General features: G+C 39.2%; 1 protein-coding gene and 4 non-coding genes across 6 annotated transcripts; 4 read left to right on the top strand and 1 right to left on the bottom strand.

The window, feature by feature from the left end:
- Positions 1 to 1,915: 1,915 nt before the first annotated feature.
- On the bottom strand, positions 1,916 to 24,466 carry fhdc1 (FH2 domain containing 1). 2 transcript variants are annotated; one of them, XM_077570877.1, is made up of 13 exons: positions 24,241 to 24,466; positions 16,500 to 17,060; positions 13,552 to 13,613; positions 12,970 to 13,072; positions 12,805 to 12,890; positions 12,574 to 12,674; positions 10,336 to 10,406; positions 10,101 to 10,208; positions 9,038 to 9,108; positions 8,254 to 8,371; positions 7,994 to 8,158; positions 6,273 to 7,302; positions 1,916 to 4,812 (listed from the first exon to the last, which is right to left on the bottom strand). In XM_077570877.1, the coding sequence occupies exons 2-13, from the start codon at positions 16,878 to 16,880 to the stop codon at positions 3,950 to 3,952; spliced, it is 3,159 nt and encodes a 1,052-aa protein (XP_077427003.1). In that variant the 5' UTR covers positions 16,881 to 17,060; positions 24,241 to 24,466; the 3' UTR covers positions 1,916 to 3,949. The 2 variants fall into 2 exon arrangements, with proteins under 2 accessions (XP_077427003.1, XP_077427004.1); XM_077570878.1 differs by lacking the exon at positions 24,241 to 24,466 and adding an exon at positions 20,183 to 20,224.
- Positions 10,653 to 10,723, top strand: trnag-gcc (transfer RNA glycine (anticodon GCC)). Its single transcript has one exon. It is a non-coding gene; the product is annotated as a tRNA-Gly (tRNA).
- On the top strand, positions 11,013 to 11,083 carry trnag-gcc (transfer RNA glycine (anticodon GCC)). The gene has a single exon. It is a non-coding gene; the product is annotated as a tRNA-Gly (tRNA).
- On the top strand, positions 11,471 to 11,541 carry trnag-gcc (transfer RNA glycine (anticodon GCC)). The gene has a single exon. It is a non-coding gene; the product is annotated as a tRNA-Gly (tRNA).
- Positions 11,837 to 11,907, top strand: trnag-gcc (transfer RNA glycine (anticodon GCC)). Its single transcript has one exon. It is a non-coding gene; the product is annotated as a tRNA-Gly (tRNA).
- Positions 24,467 to 24,724: the final 258 nt, after the last annotated feature.

Here is a 24,724-nt window from a genome sequence, read left to right on the forward strand (position 1 = left end):
TATAATATGGCAAGTGTTTTTTTTTTAATTAAAACGGATAATTACGGACTATATAATATATACAATTATTATAATATTCAGAGAAAATAAATAAGCTTTATGAAGAAAAAAAAACTAAGCAATTTGAGAATAAAGTTTAGTGTAGGAATATTATTACTATTATTATTTTATTAATTATTTGAGGGGGGAAAAAAGTCCAAATATTACGTAATGTCGTCAAAGTCGTCTTTGTGAGGCAAATGTTTGTCATGTAGATGATATGGGCATGCGTCTCTAATAATAACCACCGAACCTTGGTTGTCATTGTAGTCAGTAAATGCCACACGCACGCACACACGGAGACTCTTCAAGTGCTGTATAGAAAGCTTTAATGGTCATAAAAATACTATGTCTTTACATTATGTACAAAGAGCAGCTGGATGAATGTATCGAATATTGAAATACATGAATGGAGCTACAGGCTTTAAGGCAACAGGCTGTTTGTTGTGTGCGCGTATGTGGTGGTTGTCGGTTACCATGGAGACGATGGCACAGTGCTCTTTATAGGCCGATGTTGATTTTTTTTTTTTTTTTTTTTTTTAAGACACACAAGCTCAAATGACATCAGCAGAAAAAGGCAACAAGTGTTAGGGCCACACCGAGAAAAGTGGTGTGAATATTACATGGAAAAAGGAGAGTTTTAGGAGAGAAGTAAAAAAATATATAACATAAAAAAACGTAACTACATGAGAATTTAAAAAAAAAAGTTTTTAGAAAAAAGTTAGTTTACAAGAGTATTCGAAATATTATGAGGCTAAAGTTGTAATGTTACAAGAAAGAAAAAGCGGAATTTTACAAGAATGAATGAATTTTATGAGGGACAACTGGCAAATTTGTGACAGTAAAGTTATATTAAATAACAATAAAGTCATAATTTACAATAGATGATAATTTAACAATTAAAAAAAAGGACGATGCTTGATTAAAAATGTGAATCAAACCAAAATTATAACAATTAAGTCAAAGTACAAGAAAGCCTTATTTTTACGAGCCTTACTTTTCAAGATTAAATTAGGAAAATAAATCGACATCTTGTAATTTTACCCAATTTTTTTCACAAATGGTAATTTGATTTGAAAAATGTAGAATTTTACAAAAATATAGTGGTGCGACTATGACACTTTTATACAAGAATAATGTAATTTTCAAGAAAAACTAGTATAATAAAGTCCAAATTAACAACAAATAATTAATAATTTTATGAGAGAAAAAAGGCATAATATTTGGTCAAATGCTTTTCACAATTCGTAATTTGATCTGATAATTTTAATTTTACAAGCAAGTATATGGTTGATAAATTCCGATTTATTGATTTATTTTACATCAAATTTATGCTAAATAATACAATAAACAATTTGGTCCAAAAACAAGTATTTTCATAAATTTGCTGTAATTTATGAACATACAATATTTAGTCATAATATGAAAAATGTATTGCAATATAGAAATAAAGTGAAATCTTTGGTTAAAAAAAAATAAAAAAAGAGACAAAGATGGGACTTTTACCAGACCAACTATTGACATTAACTCACTAATATTACATCGTTGTTCTGTAATATTATGACATTTTTTTCTTGAAAAAAAAATTCCCATGTAGCCCTAACACTTTTCTTGCAGAAAAATCTAAACCACATACATGCAATAAGGACACACGCACACACAAACACGCATTTGCTTGAAATAATATTCAACATCATCGGCCACTTCATTAGGTACATCTTTAAAAAGCTTGTGTACCTAATATTATGACCAGCTGAATTAAAGCTACACACAGTAACAAATGTTACTATTAAATAACCAGGTGCTACATTCACAGTCGAATCACCCCCCCCCCCCACCCAAAAAAAGAAAAAAATTATGATGAAAAAACCCCATCACATCCTAATGTCTTGAATGCTCAGTTAGCATTAGCGTCGTAGCGTGGCATGCTTCCCCATGACGGTATGGAGGCGTCCTTGAAACACTACCAACAGGCACAACTACTGTAGTACCGCACTTTGCATAACGGGTTACATTTTCGTCTATGTGTCCTAGTTGAACTGGACCGTAACGTTAAAGCAGTTGTTCACGGAGTGGCCACATCATGCAGCGTGCTAGCTTGTGTTCTGCTTGACAAAACAATACCGACGTGCACGTACAACATTGCGGGCGCGTTTCTACCACAGGAACTCCTCACGATTGTGTTTTCAGATCAAAATCGCAATACATGTCAAATTTTGCTTGATTTTTGCTTGATTTTCACATGAAAGATGATTTCAATTTCTGCAATGATGATTGCCGTCTTTCACGATATTGCATCGATATTCTTCAAAGAGAACTGGCAAAACAAAAATATCTAATATCTCAAAACTCGAGAGAATTCGCAACCACCAATGTCCAAAAACTTTCCTGGCACCAAAATGTGTGTTGACCAGCGTAATTGCTTATTTTTGACAAATGATTAATCTTTTACAGACCTTGTTAAATTTAAAATGCTCCAAACTGATCAGTAATTCCATAAGAATAACATTGGCATGGTAGGTCATAAAAGTTGTAATTTTAAAAGTAGTTACAATGAATGTACTTTTAATAAAAACAAGGACATCCCAAAAAAAAAAAAAAAAAAAAAAACAAGGACATCATATTCAGTCCATAATGTGTCATTTTGCAGGAATTTAGTTATTAATTAGTGTTTTAAAGGGACATTGTGAAATTCAATCATTTTAAAAACACACTATTAATTTATTAATATGCAAAAAAATATGTTGGATTACATCAATGTACTTTTTTTTTTCATATAATCGGAGGTCTAGCAATCGCTAATTATATTACATGGGTCGTGCCTCAACTTACAGGAAGCTGACATGTTTCGCTGCCATCTTTCTGCTACGGATACCCGAAGAAGACAAACTTAAAAAAAAAAGCTTTTTACTATTTAACTTTTGGTTCGTTTTGACTTTTTCAAATTCATTTAGTGGAAAAATTGTTTTTTAGAGCTGATTTGTTAGTTTTTATTATTATTTTGAAATGTTTACTTTTAGTTGAGCTTTTATTAGTTTGATTTATTAATTTATTTTAATTATATAGGGTATTTTTGAGTGAAAGATTAAAAAAAAAAAAACGTCACTAAATATTTTGTTACAAAGTAACGTAAACTGCAATTCTCAAATTACTTTTTCTTCTTCTGTACGGACGCACAGCAATGCCAAAAATAAATAATAAATAAATATTTAAAATGAACCCCAAAAGCTCGCGTGTGATGCACAGAAAATTTTGTAGAGCACATTTTACTCTAAAAAGAGTCTATTTTCGTCCCACTCTAAACAGTAAAATTTGCATGTACGAGAGATATCAGCAAACAGTAAGAGCGGCATAAGCTCAGGTGGTAGAGTGGCCGTCTCCTAAGCTGAAGGTCGTGAGTTTGTTCCTCAACCTTGTGTTACTTTTTTCTTATTTTTTATTTAATGTACTCGAAAAAAATCCTTCGAAAATTTACTTAGAATTTCTGAGTGAAAAAAACCTTACTAGGTTTTTGTCATGGGATAGGCCAATCCTCTCCTACACACTAAAAATACTTTGAGTAAAATTTATTCCGAATAGTTTACTTTCTTTCGAGTGTAAATTTGACTCTGTTTAGAGTGGGACCAAATAGACTCTTTTTAGAGTGTAATGTACGACAAAGATGAAAATAAAGCGCATTTTTGCTATAATTATAGTGCAAGATAAAGCGCTTTTACTTTTATTTTACATCATTAACAAAAATGTTCTTCAACGTTAGTTTTGGTTATTTGGTTTGCTTTCGTGACCTATAATAACCTTTGTGAGTTCCTGTGGTGAAATGCTCCCAATTGACAAGTAGGAGTGGAAAAAGAGGGATTGGACGCAACAGTTGTCCCATTCCCGAGAAAGAACACGACGGCTTGATTGCGATTTACTTCCAGCTGGGCTTGGCGCTCCTGCTGGGCGTCCCGACATCGCGAGACTGCGCGGGTGGCGTCTGGCTGCGGGAAGCTCCGCGACTGCTGGCCTTGACGCTTTGCACCCGCCGCAGGCTCGTCCGCTCCTCACCGCCCGCGCCCGCGGACGCCAATCTGGTCTGTTTGACGGACGCGTGCCGACCGAGGCCGGCGGGGGCGTGAGACGGCGTGGCCGGGGCGAGCGCTTCCTTTTTGGTGCGGGACGACGACGCCACGGTGTTGCGGGCGAAGCTCGGGACGTCGGGGGGGCTCTTGGAGGCGGGCGCCTGCGAGCTGCCGCTTTCCGACAGCGAGCCGCCCGGGACTTGCGTCTGCAGGGCCCTCATGGTGGAGCGGCACATCTTCTCCTCGGGCGCCGACTTGGGGAGGTTCCGCAAAGGTTTTGCGCTCGGCTTGTTGATGGAGGAAGTCTTCTTCAAGTTACTGGAATCGCACCCGCATCTCGAGAGGATGCCGCCTCCTCTCTGGGCTTTGGAGTCGTCGGGAGGTAGACTGGAGTGGCGCAGGGGTCTTGGGGTCTTTTCCCGGTGTCCACTTGATGGGGTACTTTGATCGCGGGTGGGTCGATCTAGGGTAGTCTCCGCTTTCTTTTTGCTACCAGTCCTGGTAAGTCGGCTAATCGGCACCACTTTCCGCATGCTCTGGCTCTCGCTGCTGGTTAGTGTCCGCACACTCCCGATGTTCCCACCGGGACCGACTCCACTGCCACCGCTGGTGGCGCCCCCGTCGGGACCATCACTGCCCGCACTGCCGCCGGCTTCGCCCCCCGCCTTGCTTTTGGCGCATGCCGGTTTGCTGCCGCTTTTCCGAGGTTCCACTGCAAAAAGAACGGGTAGTAAATTTAAGAAAAAAATATAGTAAAATAAGAAAATTATTACTTCAAGTAAGCAAAATTATCTGGCAACAGAACAAGAAAATTTTACTTAAATTTACCTGTAAAATTTGAAAAAATAAGATAATAATATTAGGCCCATATCAACTTTGCTTCTCAAAGGTTCCATTGCAAAAAGAACAGTAGAAAATTTAAGAAAAAAAAAGTAAAATAGGAAAATTATTACTTCAAATAAGCAAAATTATCTGGCAAAGGACCAAGAAAATTTTACTTTAATTTACCTGTAAAAAATTTAAAAAAATGAGAAAATAATACTAGGCCCATATCAACTTTGCTTTTCCGAGGTTCGACTGCAAAAAGGACAGTAGAAAATTTAACAAAATATATAGTAAAATAAGAAAACGATTACTTCAAAATTATTTGGCAACAGAACAAGAAAATTTTACTTAAATTTACCTGTAAAATTTGAAAAAATAAGATAATAATATTAGGCCCATATCAACTTTGCTTCTCAAAGGTTCCATTGCAAAAAGAACAGTAGAAAATTTAAGAAAAAAAAAGTAAAATAGGAAAATTATTACTTCAAATAAGCAAAATTATCTGGCAACAGAACAAGAAAATTTTACTTTAATTTACCTGTAAAAATTTAAAAAAAAATGAGAAAATAATACTAGACCCATATCAACTTTGCTTTTCCGAGGTTCCATTGAAAAATGACTGTAGAAAATTAAACAAAAACTATAGTAAAATAATAAAATTATTACTTCAAATAAGCAAAATTATCTGGCAACAGAACAAGAAAATTTTACTTTAATTTACCTGTAAAATTAAAAAAAAAAAAAGAGAAAATAATACTAGGCCCATATCAACTTTGCTTTTCCGAGGTTCGACTGCTAAAAGGACAGTAGAAAATTTAACAAAATATATAGTAAAATAAGAAAATGATTACTTCAAAATTATTTGGCAACAGAACAAGAAAATTTTACTTTTTTGTACCTATAAAATTTGAAAAAATAAGATAATAATATTAGACCCATACACAACGGAAAACGGACAATTTCAAACCCGCCTGGAAAGAATGTAATAATGTGAATATCTCCTTGTAAAATCAAGCTAGCAATAGCAATGCCAAACACCATGTAAAGTGAAAGCGCCAGTTAATTGAAGCACATCCACAAAGCCAATCTTTCCTTTTGCCTACCTTGCCTATCCTGACCGCACGCCACTCGCCTTTGATGTCGGGTAGTTGTCGTCGTAAAATGTGGAAAATGCTTGTTTTAAGCCTCACAGTACTTCAAACTGGCTCAATGCAAAGACTGCTTGATCAAATAAGATAATTAAGTCATAAGTATCTTAAAATAAGCAGAATGATCTTGTCTGACAATTTCATTTTTGGTAAAAATAACTCATAGATTAAGGTTACATTTAAGAAAATTCTATCTTACTTAAGATTTCAGTTTTTGCAGTGTTGGCAACGGCGGTGTCGAAGCTTTCGGTTCCCCACTCGGGCGGCGTCGCGGAGGCGGCATCCACAGTTCTCGGTACTGACGACTCCCCGGGTGGCACCGAGTCCGAATCGGCAGACGGGGAAGTGAGCTCTCCGGGGCTCTTCCTGTCCTTGTCACTCGTTCCAGTTTGAAATCCGTCTTTCGAAAGGGACGAGCTCTCTACTTCGGAGACGTCCAGGGTGACGGAGCAGTCCGCTTCGGTGGCGTCTGGGATGAAAAACGCCGGCTTCCTATTGGACAACGGGGTGTCTAAGGGCAAGGGCGTGTCACAGGTTGTGGAGGAAACTGAACTCGTGTGGTCCTCTTGCGTCAAATGCTCTATTGTGACTCCTGGAACTGTATCCAGAGTCCCGCAAGGGGGACGCCTGTCTTGTTCCAGATCTGTCAGCTGGACATCGCCCTGGTTGACCAAGTTTAGACTCTGGAGGTGAAACGCTTGTGGACCGGGAACCAACGTGTGCTTCTCTACGTTTACGTTCATGTGGCCAGCGAATGAACTTCTGTTGTTGTTGTATCGGTCCTCATCAGCGTTGGAGGAAAATCTGGCGAGGGGGCTGATGGGTTCGGTTTCAGCTCGAGGAGACGTCAGCTCTCGGTTGTCGAACCAAGGGGCGCTTTTGCGCTGGAGGGCGCGGCCTGACCGCGGCAGACTGTTGAACTTGTCTCCGAACAGTTCCAGGTAGCTGTGGAGTTCCCGGTCGGCGATGGACGTCAAGGTGTGGCGGTGGCGGCGGGCACTGGAGGAGCGTCCCGGCGGACTGTGAGGGCTCTTGGACCTCCCCTGGAAGAAGTCCAGGAGGCCTTCCTTGGTGAGGGTGTCCACGTCGTTCTCGCTGCTGCTGCGAGCGAACGCACCGCCGCCGCCGCCGCCGCCGGCGTCTTCCGCCGACCACGCCAGTCGTTTTTCCTCCAGCTCTCTCAAGCGACGCTGTCTCGCCGTCTCCTTCAGCTCGCGCTCGGCGTTGTCCTGCGAAAAAAAAAAAAAAAAACGGACAATGATGTTTTTAAAATAGGGGTGTAAGGCGATTAAGATTTTTAATCGTAATTAATCGCATGACTTCAATAGTTAACTCACGATTAATCGCAAATTTTCTATCTGTTCTAAATGTACAATAAAATGTATTTTTTTTTTAGTTTTTATACTTTTGATAACAAAATAAAAAGGGAAAATATGTTAAACCAATAGAAATGTGGCTGCATCTTTTAGTCAATGATACAGTAATTTCATAATAATTCATAACATTTTGTTAAAATTAAAACGATGTACTGTACTGTAAAAAATAAGTGTGGTATTGATTTGCGTTGAGGTCATTTTTTCTGCCACTAGATGGCATAATTGCATTGTAAGACGTTGGTGACAGCTCAGTGCATTTTTCTTTTCATATTAAGAACTAACTCATCTTTAACATGAAGTCACTTGTAAAATTCAGCAATTTTTTTAAATTGCTGTGCACAACTTGACCCCAGTCTCCACAAATATATGCATTATTAAATTTATTACTGCAAAATTTTGACGTGGATGTGTCAGTACAGGCTTTCCAAGTAATGGGCGGTCATTATTAGAGGAACTTTAAATTAACTCAAAATTAACTCACTAATTTTGACTCCCCTCATTTAAACGTATCGTGGACGTTGAAGTTTGAAGTGAGAGCCCGGACCTTGACAGCTTTCTTGAACTTGACGCAAAAGTCATGGAAGATGCGAAATCCTTCGTCCAGCTTGAACGCGTCCTTGTCCTCGCAGAAGAAGTCCACCAGCCCGTTGCCTTCTTTGCGAAGCTCCAGACGACGACGCTTCAGATCCGCAAGCGTCTTGGCAGAACTCTGAGAACATTCGGGACGTCAATCAGCAGGCTCAAATCTCATTTCCTGGTGGTGCCACATTTCTTGACGATGGATGGATGGGTCGGCTGACGGACCTGCAGGAAAGGCTCCAGCTGTGGAAGTAATTCGGGGTCTCCCTGCACCTTCTCCTCCAGAGTTCGGATCCTCACGTACAAGGACGAGAACTCCAGATCCATGTTCTCCACGGAGATCCTACATAGGGGGGGAACCACATGCTTTTACCGCTAGGTTAACATTATACACATGTATCGACATTTTTACTTACATATTATGTATTAGTTGAATTTTTTTAAAATGTTTTTACTCTATATGTTTTAAGTGTTTATATTAAATAACGTATTTAGAATTTTACATTTTGACTTTATTTGGAAGTCAACCTTAAGCATTTCTTGACAATAATATGTTATGTGTGACCTTACTAGTCTAAACATGACATTCTGATTAATATTACATTTGTGGAATATGAATTAAGCAGCAAAATCCAGCCGTTTTTTTATCCATCTCAGGGGGCGGCCATTTTGCCACTTGCTGTCAACTGAAGATGACATTACAGTTAGTAAGAGCTCAGGCAACGACCAATCACAGCTCACCTGTTTTCTGAAGCTGAGCTATGATTGGTTGCTACCTGAAACCTGAGCAACTGCGGTGTCATTTTCACTCGATCGCAAGAGGCAAAATGGCCGCCCCCTGGGATGGATAAAAATGGCTGGATTTTGCTGCTTAACTCATTTTCCATTAACGCAATACTAACCAAAATACCGTATTTAGACTAGTGGGCCTGCAAAGAACATATTATTGTCAATATTTTTTTTTTTAGTTGACTTCTGCCTTCAAGACTTTTTTTTTTTTTAACATTACCTGGCTGCACTCTGGATGTGGACCAGTTTTTCCGGAAACTTTAACAGGGCCTCGTCTTTTTTCTTGGCCTCCTAAGAAAGGAAGCAGTGTTTGTTAGCATAACGTTTTGCATATGGGCATGATGGATGGTGCAGATGGCATTTGCCCAAAATAAATAAATATATATATATATATATATATATATATATATATATATATATATATAAATATATATAATTATTTTTTCAATGATCATGTGTAAAAACACAAAATGTTGTAAGTTTCTAAAACATTAGCAAAAAAAATGTGAACGGCACAGATTATTGCATGATAATGTAAAAATAAAAAAAGTAAAAAATTTGGAACAAAAATCTAAATATTATTAATTAAAAACAAAAAATGTATGTCATAAAATATTGAAAACAAAAACCATATTAAAAGCATGCAAATTTCTAAGTAAAAGGGTAAAAAAGTAGAATTACAATTATTAAAATGGTAAAAGTTTGTAAACAAAAACACACATATTCAGTAAATGTAATCTATATATAACATTTTTAAAATGTAAGTAAATGTAAGTAAAAAAGTAAAAATGGTTATTTAATAAAATACCATAAAAAATATATATAATATCGCCTAAAATCTATTAAGAAAGCCTGCACATATTATAAAGTGCATAAAATGCAAATTATATTATTTAAAATGTTAATTATCAACGATAGTTCATTAGAAAAAGTGCTAAAGTAAAAGGCAACTTTACAAAAACATAATAGTAAAAAAAGAGTAAATATTAAAAATGTCAATATTTGTAAGCCAAACCAGTATGTAATAAAGTAAACATGATAATTAAAAATGTAAACATTATTTTTAAGCAAAAACAGAAAACTTAAAGTAAGAAGTATGAAGTAAAAAGATCAAAGAAATTATTTCCATTATCAAGTAAATATGTATAACTTATTAACAAAACACAAAAAGATTAAAGTAAATAATATAATAGTATTATGTAAAAATCCCCAAAAAGAAAAACATTTTGTTCACAAGTGACCATATTTTCAATTACGTGAATGCGTAAAAACACTTTTGCTACCATTGCGACAAAGTGCAGCAGGTTCATCCCCGGCTTGTTGGCTTTGGTGTCGGCCAATGAGAGCAGCGATGACAACTTGAAGCCCACCGCGTTGCCCGCGTAGCCTCCCTGAACAAACACACGCCAACATTGAATGGTTTGTTCGTTTTGTGACAACTAAGGCCGCTTGAAAGCGCTATATAAATAATGATGACTTGACTTTTACGATTTATGACGCTGCGTTGCGTCCACGTACCGCGTTCATGATGTTTCCCGCCTGCAGCACCAGATGCAAAATGGCGTGAAGCTCCTCGCAACCCATTAACTCTGTGGGATCAAATCAAAACGTCAGCTATCGCACATTAAAGACATGCGAAATGTATGCGAAACGTATGCGTATGTATGTATGTTACATGACGTGCGTTCCAAGTTCCTTTTAATTTTAATTTTAATGTATCATTCCGAAAATAGCAATATATATGTTGCTATAATGACACATTCCAAGAGCGATAGTCAATTGGGAAAAAAGTTGCCTTGAGGGAGGTCTATAGCCCATTGGGACCCTAGCACCAAGCATTGGTAGTTCAGTGGTAGAATTCTCACTTGCCATGCGAGAGGCCCGGGTTCGATTCCCGGCCAATGCACTTTACCTTTAAAAAGATGGCATAACCTCACTCTCAAATTGTTCCTGTTTCTGTTTCTTCTGTTGCAATATATAGTTATTAATGGCAAGTGTTGATATCTGTGTTGTTGCCACAATGCATCATTGTCACGATGTATTAATAGGAATCAATTTCAAAATCATTATCACCGTATTATTGCGACGTGCGGTTATCAGAATAGCAGTAGTATATGCTGCTGATACATTCCAATGTCCCTTGAAAATGTTTTGCCTTGGTGGAGGTTAACAGCCTTTTGGAGATGCTAACCAAAGCATTGGTTGTTCAGTGGTAGAATTCTCGCTTGCCATGCGAGAGGCCCGGGTTCGATTCCCGGCCAATGCATTTTGACAGCGGTGGCAGCAGCTTGCTCTCAAATTGTTCAAATTTGTTTGAGCAATGTAACATCCTGGGATTTCCCCACAGGAGCTTAACGAAGTGGCTGGGGAGAAAGAAGTTAAGCTTCGCTGCTCAAGCTGCTGCCCCCACGACCCGAACCCGTTGTAGTAGATGGATAGAGAAATCTTGTATAATTAGTTTTTATTTGTGTGGATCATTGGTTAGTTCCAAATTGTTATCGCTGAGTCTTTTAATGTATCATTACGAAGATAGCAATATAGAGATTCCCTTTTAAAAAAAAAATGTCTGACTGCAACAATACATCCCAAAAACTTCCCTTGAAAATGTTTTGCCTTGGTGGAGGTCTACAGCTCGCTGGAAGACTAGCACTAAGCATTGGTGGTTCAGTGGTAGAATTCTCGCTTGCCATGCGAGAGGCCCGGGTTCGATTCCCGGCCAATGCACTTCACCTTTACAAAGATGGCAAACCTCACTCTCAAATTGTTGTTGTTAGTTATTGCAATGTATAGTTATTAATGGCAAGTGTTGATATCTCAAAGTGTTGTTGCCACAATGTATCGTTATTGCGATCTATTGTTAGAAATCAATATCGCATTGGATAGTTCCAAAATCATTATCGCCTTGTTATTGCAATGTGTGGTTGTCATAATAGCAATATATATGTTGCTTATACATTCGGTCCCTTGAAAATGTCTTGCCTTGGTGGAGGTCTACAGCTCGTTGGAAGACTAGTGCTATGCATTGGTTGTTCAGTGGTAGAATTCTCGCTTGCCATGCGGGAGGCCCGGGTTCGATTCCCGGCCAATGCAATTTACCATGAGGAGAGGTGGTAGCAGCTAGTCTCATATTGCAACAGATTGTTTTCATTTTCACGCATAGTTATCAATGGTGATCCTTAAGTGTTGTTGTGATGTTTTTGCCTGCGGTCTGTAGATTATGTGGAGAACAATAGCATTGCCAATGCATACTTTACTTTTACAGAGGGGGCAGCAGCTTAGTCTCAAAAGATTGAAAATTGTTATTGCAAAGTATTGTTATCTTCAAGTGTTCACAATGTGTTGTTCTGCTACATGTACTGCTTTAACTCTTTGACTGCCAGATGTTTTCAGAAAAGGGATGCCGTGGGTGACAGCCAATTTAAGCATTTTTGACTGATCTTTCAAGGTCCACAGAAAATTGTGTGTTTGGACTATTGAAACACACATACTACCAAATGAAAGATTTCTTTCATCAGAAAAAAAAGTTTGTTTCTACCTTATTCCGTTTTTCAGTAATCAACAATAGAAAATGGTTAGTTTCACCTCTGTTTTGAAAAAAAAAACGTCGTTTAACGTCTTTGGCACTCCTCCATAGGATTTTACTAAACTTTATTTAACGTTTTTGGCAGTCAAAGAGTTAATACATGAAAAAAAATGCAAAAATGGTCCACTTCACTATCAGGTGTGAGCACACTTGAAAGCAGACGCCACGGTTACCTCGAGTGGCGACTCTTACGACGTCGATGTCGTGACTCATCAGCGCACAGGAAGGCACAAACTCCTCGCCGAGTACCATGGCCTCGATGCGCACCTCCAACCTGACGCGAAACAAAAGACGATACACGTGCCAGTCATGTCAATATCACAATTACTCCTGAGAGAAAAGCTGGACCAAATTGCAGTAATCCACCCTGACAAAAAAAAAAAACACAAAGACACACGACTCACCGAGGCACCTGGATGAGCAGGAACATAAAAGAATCCACCAGCGTCAGCTTGTCCGGGTCGCCTCGGAACGCCTGCAGCTTCTTCGTCTGCGGAAGGGAAAGGGGAAGTTTTTCCTTTGTTTTGTTGTCATTGGCGTGACGCGGTTTGACGTGCTCCAACACGGACCTCGTCCGTGTCGGGCAGCAGCTTGAGAAGGTCTTTGAGGGGCTGGGCTCCGTACGTCCCGCCGTGTCCTCGCCGTATGTCCTCCACAATGCAGCGGTTGGACCTAAAAGGGAGGAGGATGGTCCACAGGTGTGCGGCTTTGAGTAGGTTCACAAAAGACGCTTTGTTTACATACGCCAGCTTGTAAAGAACTGTTAACAATATACAGGAAGCCGTGAGGGATTCATAATGAAGAACTCGAAATGAACGGGGCGAAAAAAGAGACTTTCTTTTCAATATATATTTTTTTTTTATGGATCTTGAGTGGTGGTTCCAAGTTTCTCTGCCAATGATGTGTGCATCCACACTGGATTAACATTCCAGTCGACCGAGCTGCGGTCACTCCACAATATTGTGTGCGTAGACACACTTTCTTCTTACGTAATCTGATTTTCTAATCTAATCAAGGAAAAACAACAGAAAAGTGACAAAACTCATTAACAAACACGTATTCGGACACTAATCCGCCTAAAGAAAAAGTATTAGTGCTTTAAAACTGCTTTTCTGGCTGTTCAAAGCAAAACTACGGTAGACAGGACTTACTTCTTGAACTGCTTGAGGAAAATGCCCACGTTCATTCCCCTCTTGGAGTCCAGGATGCTGATCTGAAACCAAACACAAGAGGGCAACATGTCAAAACGCAAACAAGAAGTATGAATAGGCTGTAGTTTGCATGCCAGGCCAGTAGATGGCGATGTCACTTCCTTCTACATTTGAGACCTTCTTTTGAGTGCCAACCTTTGGCTTCCGCTTCCTCAAATAAATAAACCGCTCTCCAAAATGAGATGGCTCTTTACAAATACACACCTTTCCTCAAATAAACGCGACCCTTCACAGAGCCTCTCCTAAAATAGACACCTCCTCAAATGAACATCTCTCCTAAAACAAACACCAAATTTTTAAAGAGCCACCTCTCCTAAAATAAACTCCCCACCTTAAATAAACCCCTCAAATAAATGGCTCCTCAAAAAGAGAAAGGACACCGCTCCTCAAATAAACCGGAATCCTCAAATAGAGTGATGCATTTACTCAAATAAATGACATTCCTAAAATGGATATATGGTGTAGAAAATATACCTTTCTACTTAAATAGACCCCTCTCCCTAAATAAAATTCTCAAATAAACATCAACATTCAACTATACAACTCTTCTAAAATAAACACCTCCTCAAAAAAAAACTCTCTTATAAGACGGATTCCTCTACTCAAATAGATGCCATTCCTGAAATAAACTCCTCTTCTCCAATAAACAGCTCTTCTCAAATTAATGTTTCCTCAAATTCTATCAAATAGATGCAATCTTTAAATAGACTCCTCTCATAAGAGAGATGCTTTTACTCAAATAAATACCACTCCTAAAATATTTGCCTCCTAAAATACACACTTCTAATAAAAAAGACCTCAACCCAAATAAACGCCTCTCTTAAAATACACCCCTCCCCTGAAATAAAACTCCCAGTTCTTACCTCCTCTTACCTATTCTCAAATAAATGCCGCTTTTCAATTAGACACCTGTCCTAAAATGGACGCCTCTCCTCAAATAGTTCCCCAAAGAGAGATGGCTCTATTCAAATAAATGCCACTCCTCTATTATACATCTCGCCCAAAATAGATGCCTCCCCAGGTAAAAACCTCTCTCTATACAAATCGTGAACTTCTCAAATGAACTGCCACCTCTCCTCAAATTAATTTGTCACCTCGAAGAAACTTCTGTTCTCAAATAAAGACCTGCCTTCAAACAGATGTCACTCCTAAGAGCGATGCTTCTGCTCAAATAAATGCCATTCCTCAATCAAACACCTCTCCTAGAAAACATGCTGCTCCTCAAATAGATACCTCTCTTTTTCCCCATCAGGAATAAAAACAGGCGGTTACTCAATTACCTGAGCTTATGCTATCTCTATCATTCACACACAGACATGCTGGGCCCATTTGAACTATGTTACTAACCAAAACAGCAGCACCTATATAGGACAAGAGCTTAGGGGGTAGGTGTTAAGCTGAGGAACGTTTTAACATTTAAATGCCGACTATGCAAGATACACATTTTCAAAATAATGATAGAACAGATAATCTACAATCTTTGACCGCCTGTCTTTTGCTTACAATATTAAATTACAAGTCAGGCTACTGTACGTATTCTCCCTGCATGAGTCATAATGCAACGCATCTCCTTTTTTTGGGGGGGAGAGGGTGGGGTCCAAGTGACTTGGCAGCGTTACCTAACCGGTCCCTTGAGTGAAATTATGTAGTAGTACACGTTCACGCAGCATGCTTGTCGTTGACACCTTTGGAACCGTGCCCACTTCTCTTACACATTCAGAAACTCAGTCATATCTACGTATATAGAACCTAACCTATATAACCTAATTCTGGTTACTTAATTCTGTCTGTTAGCGAGAGCCACTACATCGTGATAACTTACATTGATGTTTCTGCATTTGGCAATTTATTATTATATTATATTATTAGTATGGGATTTCTTTTAATGGGCTTTAGGTGAACTGATGAATATACACACACTCGCACGCATGCACGCACACACACACGCACATACACATACTCACCCACATACAAAAAAATATATATATATATATATATATATATATATATATATATATGTGTGTATATGTATATATATTTAAAAAAAATACTAATAATTTAAAAAAAAAACATTTATTAAATTTTTTTTAATTTATTTGTTTTTTTAAAAAAAAAGGAGAGCAATGATGATGTCAAATCGAATGAACAATACTGAGCTCTCCTGGGAAAAAAAAAAAAAAAGAAACTCAGTCATATCATTGGTTGATTTACAAATTGTCAATCAATACAAGAACCACTGCTCATTTTCTAAGGTCTTTAAACTGATACACGATTACACATTTAAAACCATTTCATATAGGGAGGGAGAGTAACAAGTTGGATAAAACAAAATTATCATCATGTTAATGTGTTTACAGTAAGCCATCCTATTTCTTCCAAATTTACAAGCCTTTCATACATGAATAATCATGCCCAAAGATGTACATTATCAAATAAACCCACGGCCATTGCTTTCTGTAGGCGTAAAACTCAGGATGGGAGAGGAATGCCACCTTCAATAATCTCTTTCTTAATCTCCTCAGCAAGAATGAGGCTAACCTTGAGCTTCATTCTTCTTCTTTCAAATCTACAATAAACACCATAGTGTGCCACCATCTAGTGGCCGACAGTGGAATTACACCCCCCCCCCTCCCCCCAAAAAAGAAAATTCAGTTATAACTGGACAAAAAAAATTGTGCAATAGGAGAGGTGTATTTACTGTATCTGAATTGAATCTTATGTTACTCTTCATTTGTCAGTCTTTATGTCAATCATTAAACACAGAGCAGTGATTGGTCGATGCTTTGACTCACATTCTTCAACTAGGCGTTGGTCAACCATGCAGCCCCAAATATTGGTTGGTTTATGTCACACTTAATTGTTATGCCAAACAAGATGTCAAGACTCACCTCTTCCTTGCTGCTCTCCTTGAACGATCGAGATCGGGAGACCCCGGCGGCTGTCCCGGTAGCTGTCGCCGCCCCCCGGAAGCTCGTCCCCACCTCCTGCTGGCCGAACAGCTCCTCCACAGAGCGGACGTCGATCTGGTACTGCTGCTGCTGCCGCCCCGCCAGCGTCCAGATGTTGGGCCTCTCGCGGACTTTCTCCTCAGGGATGGGCTTCCAGAAGAAGCTGCGCACCCGACGCTTCTTCCTGCCGGGGTGGGCCAACACGGAGGGCGGCGGAGGAGGCGGTGGAGGGGGCGGCAAAGGAGGCGGAGGCGGCGCCATGGTGAGGGAGGACGCGTCCGAGGCGGCGGGTCGGCGGCTCTGGGGCTCATTGGCCAGCATGGTGCGGCGCGCTTGTTAGCATATGAGCGCTGATGCTAACTACTTTCACACTGAAGACTTTTCAGTCACTCGGAGGGACTGGGCCGCATCCTCGCATTCTGTCCGGCTCCATCACTCAAAGGGGGATCACCTGCAGGAAGGGGTGGGAGGCGGCAATCGGGCTGCACTGCAAAATGTGGGCTGAAAAACAGGAAAAATTATATGAGGATATGTTTATCATTTAAGCAAAATGATGTACTGTAAAAACAGAAAAAACTGACTTGGCTGATATATATATCATGCCAGTTTTATTTAGGGGGAAATGTTTGATTGTCATTATCTTTGTTTTATGTTGTAATGTGTGGAGGGAAAAAAGGGCAATTTTCAAAAGAAAGAAAGAAAACGCATTTCTTAAAACTCAAGCTTTTATACTACCTACACCTACAAAATGATGGTGTTTCTAATTTTAGATATGGCTTCAAGCTGTTCATGCCACTTGCAGCTGACGTTTACTGTAAAACCAAATATAAAACCAAGAGAATTGCACTTTATGTATTTAAAACCACCAAAAAGTGTTGCTAACGTTTAGTGTTATTGACATGCTAACATGCTAATGCTACAGGTCAGACGACAGTTGTGATTTTAGAAGCAACAGAAGCAACGCATATATTCTTTAGCTCCTTCGAAAATGACTTGCAGCATCTTATTAGAAGAAAATCAATTCTTCTTCGTTTGTATCAGCATGACTATACTATACTGCCTCCCAGTGGCCAAGGCAGACACAACAGCCCTGTGAAATGAATTATTTCCATTTGATTTGATTATTTTGTTACTCTTTCTTTTTATAAAATTATTAAATCCTACTTTTTTCCTTATTTAATTTTTGGGGGAGGCAGGAATGAATTATGACATTTCCTTTCATTTTCAGTATACAAAGGTAAGGTGGGAAGTCACGCATGTTGTCGCTGACAATCATCACGTGGTTTATGGCCAGTGGTATCAAGACTGGGTTTCATATTATTGCTTCAAGTCAGGGTTAAGGTTTCAAATAAGGTTTTTAGGAAAGTGTTGTGGTTCCAAAGTAAGGTTTAAAGCCTGTCATAGAGTTTCAAATGAGGGTTTTGAAATAAGGTTTTAAGACAGCTAGGATTTCAAGGAGGGGTTTTAAAACAGTGTTAGGAAACTCGGGAATTCATCAGTAGACTTTGTCTTGGTCCGCTGTGTACAATCTTTCCTCTTTCGTGCATGGCACAAGCTACACAACATCAAAGACAATTCTCAGTAAAAACGATGAGGAGCTCACTGACTGTGCGGGAAAAAAAACAAAGTACTCAAGTGTCACAACCCACCCGACACTCCCATCAATCCTGTCACACGAAACCTTTGTTACCACTTTCCATGTAAGCTAACAATGCGCCGCAGAACGACGGATTAAAATCAAGCATTTTGAGTTCTTTTTCTCTCCCCTCAAACAAAAACATGAAGTCGTTAGCGTCAAACGTGACGTCAACACAAGCGTCAACATCCCGTCTCGTTAGCCGCCCAACACTCGGGTTCTTGATTAATTCATCAAGCTCATGTCTAATTCACCCATCACGAAATCTGATCTCCCTGTGAGCCAGTGGCTAACATTAGCTTGTGGCTAATTAAGTCCTTAAAATGATGCTTGTGTGTTTGCCTTCAATGTGGAATTCTGGGGCTAAATGCTAATTGTTGGTTATAACATCACAGGCTATGCTTCAAGTCAAAAGTCTCAAGGATCCATTCCGGAAACAGAAAAGGAAGTCCGCCATTTTGGTTTCTATCAGCCATTTCTTACACTATATGCATGGTTAGAAAAAAATAGCCCCTGACACTAGTTTCAACAATCAACATGAATTTGGGTGGAGAAGTCTATTATAACAGATTACATAATTATAACCGAATACATAAAAAAATCTCAAGGATATATTCCAGGAACTGAACATGAAATCGGCCATTTTGGTTTCAATCAGTCATTACTTACTCCATAGATGACCTGAAAATTTTGAGAAAAAAAAATTGCCCTTGACAATAGTTTTACTAATTGAAACAAAATTGGGATGAATGACTATTATTACAGGAGCATGAAAAAGACTCAAGTATCCATTCCCAAAACTAAACAGGAAGTCAGCCATTTTGGTTTGAATCAGCCTTTTCTTACTCCGTAGCGCCCATTGGGAAATTAGAAAAACTTAGTCCCAGACACTAGCTTTGTCAATAAACACAAAATTGTCTGGACAAGTCTATTATAGCAACACACACACAAAAAAAAAAGTCTCAAGGAGCCATTCTGGAAACTCAACAGGTCGGCCATCTAGGTTTGAATCAACCATTTCTTACTTCATAGCCCTCACACCCACCGTAACCTCCCCAGAAAGCTAGAAAAAATTGACACAAATGACACAAAATTGTCAATCATCAGTTCACATTGAATTTATAGTTAATGGCTAATTTTGAAAGTAGATCATTTTGAAGTCTGAACGAAAGACCAAGACAATCTGCTCTTACTTTTTAGTTTATCAAAACAAATAAACAGAAGTAGTTTTTTTTTTTTTCTCCCTCTGACTGTAAAGTAAAAAAAAAAAAAACAACTACAGTATCTCAGTCCCGGATTGTGTTACGTATGAAGGTCAAGGTGCCTTTCATAATCGTCCCGGCACTAACTTCCAATTTCCTGAGGGCCCCCCCGCCGGCCGGAGGTCTTTCAGCGACGCTGCGGGGGCAAAGGGGTACCTTACAATGGGACGTAACGGGACAATCCTCCCCGTCTCGGTCGCCGTGGGAACGCTCGTTAGCGGAGAGCTGTCGGAACGTTTTGTTTTTCATCCCGCTGACCGCCGTGGACGGGAAGATGGATACAAGGTTACTTGCTGGACACTTGATTGGCTACACTGGCTCTTATGTAACACTCATATTAACCATAGAAAACAAAGAGCAGTATTATTGCAGAAATCCTGGATTAAGAGATTACAGTAGCTAAGAGTTAAGAACCAGACAGGCGGGAATTTATTCAATTTAGGGTTTCAAACAAGGGTTAGGGTCTCAAAGTAGGGTTTTAAGCCAGGGTTACAGTTTCAAACATGGGTTCGAATTTTGACTCACCATTGAGTGTTTCATTCATTCATTTGTTACAAAAAAAATGTCTTCTTAATATTTGTGTACAAATTGTTATGTCAGATAAAATGAAGTGATTCATGATATGTGACATTTTCGTTTTGTGTTGAAAAACAACGAATCCAGGTCTGAGGTGTTATCCGTGCTTGACGTTCCCGTCCAATGTTCTTCAGGGCAATTCAATTCACCTCAATTTGGTCCCCGATGAGACGCTCTGCTGGCCCACAATTCATCAATGTGACTAAAAATAGAAGACAGTGGACTCTCCTTTTCTTCCATCACCGCATCAGAGCGACCGGCAAAAAAAAAAACACACAACAATTTAATTCGCTCACGGGACAGGCCAGAAATTTAATAATAACCAGATAAGGCAATCCTCTACACCTGCTGTGGTCCCGCACCTACGGTATTACACCATGGAGAGTTTAGCGCTAACAGGCTAATAACAGTTTTGGATAGCTATCAACGCAAATAACAGTGTTAGCGCTAGCCTATAAGTAAGGGGATTTATCCCTAAATTGCACAACTGTGACTTTTAATTAAACGGTGTGGGCGGAGCCAGATGGCAAACTTTGATGGCCAGCAATAGTGTCAGAAAATATTTGCATCCAATTGACACCAAACCCTGCACACGTGACAGGACACGCGAAAGTCAATGAAATGTGCAGGTCATCCGCCATTTTGTATCAAAGGCGCTGGAAACGTTTGATCATTTGCTATGAAACACAAAAGGGCCCCTGGTGAGTCAGAGTCTGATTGACACAAAAGCCAAATTCACATCATGACAGGATTTATGAAAATCAAAATAGAACCTACTCTTTTAAACACATAGGCTGTCGGCCATTTTGGATATAAAGTGTCGGCAAAGTTTGATTATTAACTCATTCACTGCCATTGACGGCTATCAGACGTCAAAAATTCATTTGAACTTATTTCTATTAGTTTCACATTTTTTTCCACTTTTGTTAACAAGAGTATGAAAACCTAAAAAATGTTTAATTAATCGTGAGTTAACTATTGAAGTCATCCGATTAATTACAATTAAAACATTTAATCGTCTGACACCCCTAATTTTTAATAATCTTTTCTTCTTTTTTTAATTAGGGGCATCAGGCGATTAATTTTTTTTTAATTGTAATTAATCACATGACTTTACTAGTTAACTCAAGATGAATCACAAATATTATATGTTCCAAATGTACAATAATTTTTTTTTTTTTAGGTTTGCATACTCTTGTTCTTGTCTTCAAATGAATTTTTGACGTCTAGAGCCGTCAATGGCAGTGAATGAGTTAACCAGTGCATCTGATTGACAGGAAAATTGCCATGTATGTTCATCAGGACAAGATACATGAAAATGAGTAATAATCTATGTTATGTAACACTTATAGTTAGTTAGCCCTTTTGGTTAAAAACTGCTGTTTTCTGTGGATTGTAATCACTTCAAAGCATCTCTTCTGAGTTTTTCTTTGGAGTGTTTTTTTAAGGGCCAAAGGCTGACTAGAACAAAACACAGTAACTAGCAATACATGACATATAAAATTTGGGAAGCAACTTGTCCAACACTGAGGGTAAATGATTCATACTCTCAAAATTGGAAAACCTGAACAAGGGCTGAGACGGGACACCGTTTGTCAAGCTGCGGATCAAAACCAAACAGCAACTCTTGTCGCGTTTTGTTCTTTTGTTACGGTAGAGTTACGGCTGATGTTTCTGGCCTGCAGCGGCGCGGTCCGACTCTTGTGTGCCACCTGAGCAATTTGATCCGCCGCCTAACCAAACTCAAAGGCAAATATGTCGCGAATAGTCCGGCTGGTTTGTTTTAGCCTGGCCCTTAAGCCGACACTTCCGCAGGTGCCATTATTTAAAGGTGGAGCAGGTGCTGGCGTCGCTATGGAGACGGGATTCAGGAAAGGGGCGGAGGGAATGCAAACATGTTTGTCTGCCAGCTACCCTCAACCCCTGAGGCCGCCGAGACACTCACTTGAGCATAGGAAACATAAAACACCTGGACAAAAAAATAGAGTCACAGTGAGATTCTGTGTGAAATCAGTTGATTGGACACGCTTTTGCCAGGCAATTTCATCAAGTGAGTTTAGTTTGGTTTGTTATTTTTGCTAAATTGGCAAAAAAAATTGCGTGTGTAAAATTTTGAGAAAAACATTATTCAATGAACGCAACATCGCAGTGCATTCACACCAAAATGCAACAACACCCAAAAAAATAAATGAGAAGAATTAGAAAAATATGTCAAAGTCAGTTTGGCGTGAATATTGTGCGTAAACAAACACGATGAGAGGAATAAACAGAGAAACCAATCAAACCTGAACTTAAGTAGTTTTTTTTAATTAATCGTAACAATTTTTGGGTTGGATGTCTTTCGTTACGTTTAAGATTCGCGGCTATAGTGACTGACGATTAAGCCTTGGCGGAGGTCCTCTTGTTTGACCCACTTTGAACTTTCACCAAACAACTTTTAAAAAAATTTATCGTAGCCAGCTTTTGGCTGGCAAAGGGTGAGAGACGGGTGGGCTGTTGAATTTTTAGCCGTTTATCTCAAAAGAATCACATTGGTAAGACTCATTTCCAGGCTATAAAGAACACTCGAGTGGACCCTGCGTTGGCAGCGACCATTCAGCCCGCTGCACCGATCCCACATAAATAAATCATGCCCACCACCACCACCACCACCCGAGAATCTTCCTCGTGGGATGACGTCAGAGGATTGAGTTTTCCATGTGAGTCTCAGCCGCCATAGCAACCACCCAACCTCCACCCTTCCCACCCCCGCCCGAGTGACCCGACCTGGGGAGTTTTTTCTTTTTTTTCTTCTTCCACTGGGGTATTGTTCCGCACACTTGAATGGATTGGCCTCTAACTCATCACAGCAGGCATAATAGTGTACAAAAGCCAAAGAAAGGCTGCCTCGCAAACTGCCGCAGACTTGCAAAAACTTTTAAAAGGTCACGCTAAACTCTCAGACGACAAGCTAGCTAGTTGCAAAAAAAATACAAAACTAACTGAAAATCTTTGTAAAAAAAAACAAAAAAAAAAAACTAATTACATGAATCAGGAAGGGAACATTTGAGCCCAAATAAGACTTTGCATGAAACAAAAGGCTTCACTAGAGGCTAGCCACCAATGTCGGATCCAATGTAATTAAATTTATACATTAATTCATCAACTCAACATTAATTATAGAGCCTTTGAACAACAACGTATGGTCAAACCAAAAAACATAAAGCACAATAGCAAAACTAGCCTACTTCCAAATTAATCAATTGAACAGATTTTTTAAATTAAGAAAAGATCACCAGATTGTATTTTTTTTGTATTGTAAATTCACAAGTTAGAATTATATTTTTTTATGTATAAGAATTACCGATAACCAACACCAACACTAACAATAATAAATGGATAATCACCAAATTTGGCATCGAACTAGACGCTAGCCTCAAATGTCAGATCAGATCTAACATATTATTGTACTTCCTAATTTATAATAATTTTACTTATTTTTTTAATTTTACTTACTTTTTTAAACATGTATTTGTTTGCAATGGCACATTCTGAAAATATGGAATAAGTTCACTCTAGAAAAGTCACAAAATCGTAATATGCTAGCTATTACAAGTGAAATGTCAAATTTTGGCACATCAACAAAGTATCCAACATATGCAAAATACGAAATTTTAATATAGCATTTATTATAGTGTACAAGTAGCAGAACGAATAAACCCCATCATTTACCATTAGTGATTGCTCCACACATAAAAGTGCAAAAAGCTACAAAATTGTACCCAAAAAAAGTTCGTACAAACTTAAGTATTTGTTTGCAATTTGTTGAAAAAAAAACTCCAGGGACACAACTATAAGAAATTGGCCAAATATCTAGCTGTAGTTAACAATAACTTACTTTATTACAATTACAGTAATAAAGGTTGACCCCCTCCCCCATTAAACGTAAAGGAGTGCAACAGATTCTTAACCAAGAAGTACATAAAAGTATATTATGATGTCATTGTGGACCTCCACTGCATTGCAGGACCACCTCACGGTGACCTTAGTGAGTTGACTCCGCAGGTCCACACAGGCAGCGGTGGCTGACGCACACATTTGGCCGAAAGAGGCACACTCTGGACCGGCTGCGAACACCACAAGGCACCGGTGGTGGCAACCTGTCCACATCAGGCTCCCACAACCCCACATTCAAAGACACAAGCCGGTGAGACGAGGCCTCACTTACCGGGTAAGGATGGTTCGGTTCGGTCGGGACACGTACAAAAAATAAATAAATTTTAAAAATCCGCTCCGACGCCGTTGGACTCACAGCTGGTGACAGAGGGGACTTGCCAAGGGGAGGAGGACGACCTGACTGCCGCCGCAGAGCGTGAGTGTGCTGGGGGGAGAGGGACCGAGCTACGGAACTCTGCCAGCCAGCCAGCAGCCAGCTGCAGCCTGTGGACGCACTGAATGCGTGCTCGTGCGCGAAACAACGTCAGGTGGAGGGGGCGTGTTCAAGAGGACAGAGGTCATGTGAGAGTTTGACGGAATGGGCGGGAAAACACAAAAACATACTAGCTTTTTAGCTTACATTAGATGAAACGATTAATTACAATTTCATGAGATAAAATACAGATAAGATAATAAATGTTTAGCTAGCCCTACAGTAGCTATATATAGTTAGCTAGCAGCTTTTTTTGGTAGGCTATGTCTTGATGTTTCAATAT

This window comes from Vanacampus margaritifer, chromosome 7 (assembly GCF_051991255.1).
Source record: "Vanacampus margaritifer isolate UIUO_Vmar chromosome 7, RoL_Vmar_1.0, whole genome shotgun sequence".
Taxonomy (NCBI): domain Eukaryota; kingdom Metazoa; phylum Chordata; class Actinopteri; order Syngnathiformes; family Syngnathidae; genus Vanacampus; species Vanacampus margaritifer.